This window comes from Melopsittacus undulatus (assembly GCF_012275295.1).
Source record: "Melopsittacus undulatus isolate bMelUnd1 chromosome W unlocalized genomic scaffold, bMelUnd1.mat.Z SUPER_W_unloc_1, whole genome shotgun sequence".
In the NCBI taxonomy this organism is placed as follows: domain Eukaryota; kingdom Metazoa; phylum Chordata; class Aves; order Psittaciformes; family Psittaculidae; genus Melopsittacus; species Melopsittacus undulatus.
This window is the reverse complement of record NW_022993942.1, coordinates 490,775-497,975: the sequence shown is the minus strand read 5'-3', so window position 1 is coordinate 497,975 and position 7,201 is coordinate 490,775. Positions and strand designations below refer to the sequence as shown.

The following is a 7,201-nucleotide window of genomic DNA, read 5'->3' as shown; positions in this document are numbered from 1 at the left end:
GGCTGTTGGTTGATGGGAAGCTCAACATGTGCCAGCAGTGTGTGCTTGCAGCCCAGAAAGCCAACTGTATCCTTGGCTGCATCAAAAGCAGCATGACCAGCAGATGGATGGAGGTGATTTACCCCACCTGGAGTACTGTGTTCAGCTCTGGGGCCCCCAACACAAAAGGGAAATGGACCTGCTTGAGCAAGTCCAGAGGAGGGTCATGAAGATGATCAGAGGGCTGGAACACCTCTGTGAAGACAGACTGAGAGTTGAGCTTGTTCAGTTTGGAGAAGAAAAGGCTCTGGGGACACCTTATAGCAGCCTTCCAGTACCTAAAGGGGGTCTACATGAAATCTGGCGAGAAAGTTTTTGCAAGGGCATGTAGTAACAGGATAAGGGGGAATGGCTTTAAGTTGACGGAGTGTACATTTAGATTAGACATTAGGAAAAAATTCTTCACTATAAAGGTGGTGAGACAATGAAACAGTTTGCCCAGAGAAGTTGTGGCTGCTTGATCTCTGGCAGTGGCCAAAGCCAGGTGGGATGGAGCTTTGAGCAAGATGGTCTAGTGGAAGGTGTCCCTGTCGTGGCATGGGTTTGGAAATAGGTGATGTTTAAGGCCCCTTCCAACTCTAACTGTTCTATGATTCTATGATGACTGACCCAGGGTGGAAACACAGCCCTACCATCTGCCATAGACTGATCCATACTGCACTGCAACATGGGAAAGCTCCAGAACACCTGCAGTATATTGATGACATTATCGTGTGGGGCGATACAGAAGTTTTTGAGAAAGGGAAGAAAACAATCCAAATCGACACTCAGTGGCTCAACCTCCACCTCCTGCTGTGATCGGCTGTTGGGAGTCCAGCAAGTACCACCCTGGGGTGCTTGGCTGAGGCAGTGCCATTTCTGTAGTCTGGATCTCTGCCATTGGAGCTCCCACTGCTGTACCTGAAAACAGCTCCCTCCAACCCTGGTTCCACAGGGCCTGCCACCCCTTTCCACCTCCCAGGAGACCAAACCTGGGCCCCATTGTCACAGTGGCTCCTGCCAACTGCCTGCCATTTGATGCCATCAGGCAGCCTGCCATTTGCCTGTCTTGCTCTTCCCCTCATGTGGCAGGGATGACCTCCTGGAGGTGGGGGTATGAATAGCCACTGATGAGGGGGCTGGCAGCCAGGATTGCTCATGCTCCCACCGTGTAGTGGAACAGGTGGTTGCCTTAGGCCAGTGGACAAGATGTGTTAGGAAGACCTTCCCATTGAGTCACAAGGTTCAGAAAAGACCCCTTGCTTTCCAGCTGATCATCAGATATTTAGAGGGGCTGGGTGTGGCTAGAACCAATCCTAGTCTCAGACTTGGTCAACAGTTTATGTCTAAAGGGTTGTGTCACCTTCTTGTCCAAATTTGTCCTGCATGCCAATACTGTCACATTACAAGGGGGGTTTCCTTGAACCCTTTATATTTGACTAGCCTGCCAGTTTCCCAAGAAAGATGAGACCCTTGTGCTTGACCAGTCTATCTGCGTTCCAGTACTCAACTCTATGACAGCCCACCGAATAGGAGGGTGATTTGTCTAACCTATTCAGGGACCTTCACTGACAGTGTCAACGAGTCAAATCCCTTATTTAAATTATTCAAGTCTCTGGAGACTTACACAAAACAGACTTCAGCTGAAGATTTTTATTATACAAAATACAAGTTTGTGACAGGATAAGATTCACAGATTATCGGTGATAAGATACTGTCTGCAAAAACAAGCTTGAAATGATACACAACCAAACTATAATCACTAATAACAGCTAGCATGAGTTAGTCATTTGGCATGCATAATAAAAAGTTCTTACCCAATAAATGTCCCTATGCGGGAGAAGACAAGTTCAGCCTGTCAACTGATCTCAGAAGTTATGATGGAGTCTTCTCTAACTCCTCCCTTCTTTCATTCACTTTTATACTCTTCTTTAATCTCAGGTGGAGCTTGAGTGACTCTAGTCACACATTCTTTTATTATTGATTGATGCAAAATTCTCTCGCTTTTATCTTAAAGATATAGCCAATAAAATAGCACATGCTCAGTGAGGAGTGGTTGTACCTTGGAGGTGGGTAACTTTGGGATGGAGGTGTGTCATTAGTATTGCAATGAGATTATAATGAGCAGGTTCACCTAAGGAAAGTGATTTTGCCACAGTTGCTGGCCCAGCAACAGACATCTCTTATATTTTCCATTTGACAGCTGCTATGCGGCTTATCAGCTGCATGGTACCATCAAGTTCCCAAACCTGCAGGGAGTACAACAGAGCCTGGCCACAGTGTCTCCACTCCACTCCACCCTCCATTGCTCCTCTAAGATAGCAGGTTGTGTTGCCTGGGGAAATGTGGTGGAGTAGATTCCATGCATGCCAACCGTCCTGAAAATGGCAACTGTATTTCACCCTAAAAAGGTTTCTTGTAATATTACAACTTCTGTTAGGCTCCAGTTTTCTCTTAACACACCCCGCCCCCCAAGTGATTTTCCCATACACCACACTCCCACTCAGGCTCAGCAGGAGTCTAGATGGAGGCAGCACTGGGCACAACAGCAGAGCAGTTTTTCGCCTACCAAATTTGCAAGCTGTCATTGTGTCAAATGTCAGAATTTAATTTAAAAATGACAATTTATAAATGAAGAATCTGCTGGTAGCTTTCTTCCAGCTCATGCTTACCACAGATTCTACTGGGCTTTTCCTAATTTAAAGTGTCCCTTTTAGAGTGTCTTGCTGCCTCCACATGGAACCTGTTTCCTCCTTCACCCCCCAAATTTAATGAAAAAAAAAATCAGTAGCTGACAATTTTAAGCAAAAATATAAAGCATTATAACATTACCTACATTGCCTTTTACTGAACTAGGCTCTTGAACACCCTAGGAGTTCTGTGGAAATTTAACCAGTGTTGAAAAGGCACAGGATTTTTGTGCTCTGAGACTTTCAGCAGCAATGCTTTTTCCCCACATATTGCTGACAAAGATGTTGAACAGCTCTGTTCACAATACCGACCCCTGAGGAATGCCACTCGTCACTGATCTCCACCTGGACATCAAGCCTCTGACCACAGTTATTTGAGTCTGACCATACCCAGAGATGATGCAACAGTGATACAAGCTATTAATTATTAAAATCCTCACAAAGCTGTCCGTGTCTGGTAGTTTTTGTTCCATGGTATAACATGAACGGGTAAGTTATTTTTCACATAGAAGTTTAGTTGTACATAAAGATAACTTTGGTCCAAAGGACAGCATATTGGAAATGCGACCACTGATAGTTCAAAAATCAATGTAAAAGCTAACAAAAATAATTGGGCATTTTATTTCTAAACCTGCACAGTGTGGTTGTCCTAGTAATTAGCCTTTTCATTCTGTGTGTCTGCTAACTGTTGAGTTTTTAAGTCTTCAGCTTGTTCATGATCTTCCTTATCCACATCATCTACATGACTAGATTCCTTTTCTTCTGCTTCTCCTTGATCAACACTTCCATATTCTACTTGTTCCAGGTCTGTTCCACTTATAAGTTCAGCCTGTACATCTTCCACCTGTTGATTTACATGCTCAACATGTAACTGCTCTATGTGAACTTCAGCACTTTGTTCAGTCTGAATATGTTCAACTTCCAAATAACTAATTTGCAACTGTTCTTGCAGTTCATCCACCTGTGTGCTTTTTATTAGATTGTCCTGTATGACATCCTGGTGCATCTGTTCCACAGTTACCTGTGCAGGATCCACTTGTACCTGAATTATTGGTAGGACATGGACTTGCTCCACTTGTTCTATTATAGTCATTGATGTCACTGGTTCAGCCTCTACAGCTTCCACTGGAAGAACCTCTTCTGTTACTATTTGTTCTGAAATATTGTGCATGTCTTTGAGATGCCTTCTCAGCTCACTGCCTTGCATAAACCACAAATCACATAAGGTACAGTGGTTGGGTTTGTCACCGGTATGTATTACCAAGTGATCTTTGAATTGATCCCAGCTGTTAAACACACTGTTACAAACCTGAAAAAAAGATACAGTATGTTAAATAGTGCCAAGAGAAATATGACAAAGTATAGTGCTTATTTCAGATTATAGCTTCACATAGTGTAGTTTCTTGCTACTTGGATTAAAAAACAAAACAAAACAAACCTGCCATGTACATTAGAGATAAAAGCTGAGAAGTCAGCTTCAGATGAACAGAAGACCTGGTATTTATTTATTTTTAAGAAATGGTGTGCCATTCTGAGTTGTGCATACACAGGATATGTACAAAAATTGAGTCAGCATAGCATTTGAAATTCACATACAGATTCATGCCTCAATAAATGTCTGGTGCTAGAATTTTGGGTGAAAAGCTACTTATATAATAATATCATATGATGAAAGTGTAATACAAACTGTTATTTTACTGAAGTTCTAGATGCAGTACTACCAACCATTTAAAAAAAATACTTGAGTGATTTCAACAGATAAAAATCTCTTAAAAATTTGTTCCTTTAAGTCTATTCCAGCTAAAGTACTGCTTTGAATGCAGGCATACTAGTTTCAAAAAGCACTGGAACATACTTCTTTCCCTTCAGCTAGCACTGAGATAAGTAACCTGAAAAACACAGAGGGACTGCAGAAATGAATGAGATGACAGGGTAGAGAGAGAAGAGTGAGGTAGAATCAGGCTTGGAGTAAAGAAACGGGTTCAGAGGTCTTTTGTCCATGTAAGTGTTTGTGGCTGAACACACATTTCACTGTTAGAACCCCTTCAATATTGGCAAAAATTTGTGAAACAGAATGTTCCATCTCCTTAATTTAAAGGAACACAGAAGGATGGAGTATCTGACAGGGATTAACTTGAAGAACAGATCTGTGTAATAGACCTGAATATACCCATTTTGCTGTTGAAGTCTTAAAACCGTGTTTCTGACGCCAGTGACATGCTTTCTGTCCTGCCCCCCTCCCCCAACACTTTAGAAAGAAATTAAGGAAGAAATTATTTACTGTGAGGGTGGTGAGGTACTAGAATGGGTTGCCCAGGAAGGTTCTGAATGCTCCATCCCTGGCAGTGTTCAAGGCCAGGTTGGATGAAGCCTTGGGTGATATGGTTTAGTGTGAGGTGTCCCTGTCCATGGCAGGGGGTTTGGAACTAGATGATCTTAAGGTCCTTTCCAACCCTAACTATTCTATGATTCTATGATTCTTAAAATATTGACCTTATAGATAAGCACTCAAAATTACTTATCCATTGTCCTGGTTTTGGCTGGGATAGTTAATTTTCATCCATAATAGCTGATGCAGTGCTGTGTTTTAGCTTTGGTTTGAAAACAATGCTGATAACACACCCATGTTTTAGTTGTTGCTAAGTACAATCAAGGACTTTTCAGTCTCTCATGCTCTGCAAGTGAGGAGGGGCACAAGAAGCTATGGGGGAGCATGGCCAGGACAGCTGACCAGAACTAGCCAAAGGGATATTCCACAGAATGTCATGCTTGACCAATCTGATAGCCTTCTCTGACGACATGGCAGGATGGGTTGACAAAGGGAGAGCAGTGGATGTTATCTATCCCAACTTCAGCAAGGCTTTTGACACTGTCTCCCATAACATCCTTATAGGTAAGCATAGGAAATGTGGGTTAGATGAACAGTGAGGTGGATCAAAAACTGGCTGAACTGCTGAGCTCAGAGGATCCTGATCAGTGGAGTAGAATCCAGTTGGAAGCCTGTAGTCTGTGGTGTCCCCTGAGGGATCAATACTGGGCCCAGTCTTATTCAACTTCCTTATCAATGACGTGGATGAAGGGCTAGAGTGTACCCTCTGCAAGTTTGCCGATGATATGAAGCTGGGAGGAGTGACGATTACACCTGAAGGCTGTGCTGCCATTCAGCAAGACCTTGATAGGCTGGAGAATTGAGTGGAGAGAAACCTGTGAGAGACTGAACTGAAATCAGACTCCACTGCCCATTGTCTCAAATATTGGTATTGGTCTCAGAGATAGGTGGAAGGAGTTGAGATGAGACCTCAAGGTCCATTGCCTGAGAGAAGGGTGTGAGGAACTGAAATGGGACTCCACCATCCATTGCCTGAGAGATAGGTGGGAAGAGCTGAGCTAAAACTCTCCAGTCCATTATCTGGAGGACTGGTGTGAGAAATTGCTACAGACATGTGCAGTTGAAGAGATGGATGCAAGACCAGCAAAACTGTTCCATCAGGAATGTGTAGTACTTGACAATAAGAACAGAGGTACTCCCCCCAACTCATAATAAAAGGGGGGAAAGGTAATTGCCATTGTGGGACACCCTCCATAAGGACACCTCCACAAGGACACCTCCACGAGTACACCTCTACGAGGACAACTCCATGGGGACACACATCACTGATGACTACTACAGACCCTTGGGGACAATTTGCTCCAATACCAACCGCAAAACCTGAAGGACTCCCACCACCGAGGACAACGACTACAGACACTTACAAAACCTAATGAGGTTCAACAAGGGCAAGTGTAGGGTACAGCACCTGGGGAGGAAGAACCTTAAGTACCAGTACAGGTTGGGAGCTGACCTACTAAAGAGCAATTCAGCTGAGAAGGACCTAGGAGCTTTGGTGGATGATAAGTTGACTATGAGTCAGCAGTGTGCCCTTGTGGCTATGAAGGCAAATAGTATCCTGGGGTACGTCAGGAGGAGTGGGGCCAGCAGGTTGAAGGGAGGTGATCCTCCCCCTCTGCTCAGCCCTGGTGAGGCCACATCTGGAGTAATGTGTCCAGTTCTGGGCTCCTCAGTACAAGAAACTGCTGACTGGTGTCAACTGGTGTCAGAAATTGTTTTTTTTTTTGACCATGGTTTGGTTTACATGGCACTAGGTCTGCTGGTGGCAGATGGGGTATGCCTGCCCCAAAAGGGAAAAAGTATCCTAGCTAAGGAACTAGCAGGGCTCATAGAGGGGGCTTTAAACTAGTTTTGAAGGAGGAAGGGAATAAAACCAGGCTCACTATAGCCAGGGGGTAGCATGCCACTGCTGGAAGCCAGATCCACAGGGCAACTTAAATGCATCTATGCCAATGCCCACATCATGGGCAGCGAACAGGAGGAGCTGGAAGCCATTGTGCAGCAGGAAAACCATGACATAGTCACCATCACAGAAACATGGTGGGATGATACACATGACTGGAGTGCTACAATGGATGGTTACAGGCTTTACAGAAGGGATAGG

General features: G+C 44.1%; 1 protein-coding gene across 5 annotated transcripts in view; it reads right to left on the bottom strand.

The window, feature by feature from the left end:
* Positions 1-305: 305 nt before the first annotated feature.
* Positions 306-7,201, bottom strand: part of LOC117438201 (zinc finger protein 131-like) — a 46,563-nt gene continuing 39,667 nt past the window's right edge. For all 5 annotated transcript variants that reach the window (XM_034073688.1, XM_034073690.1, XM_034073691.1 and 2 more), the window contains one exon: positions 306-4,017. In XM_034073688.1, coding sequence (XP_033929579.1) covers positions 3,358-4,017 — 660 coding nt within the window. In that variant the 3' untranslated portion in view covers positions 306-3,357. The remainder of the gene's footprint in view (positions 4,018-7,201) is intronic.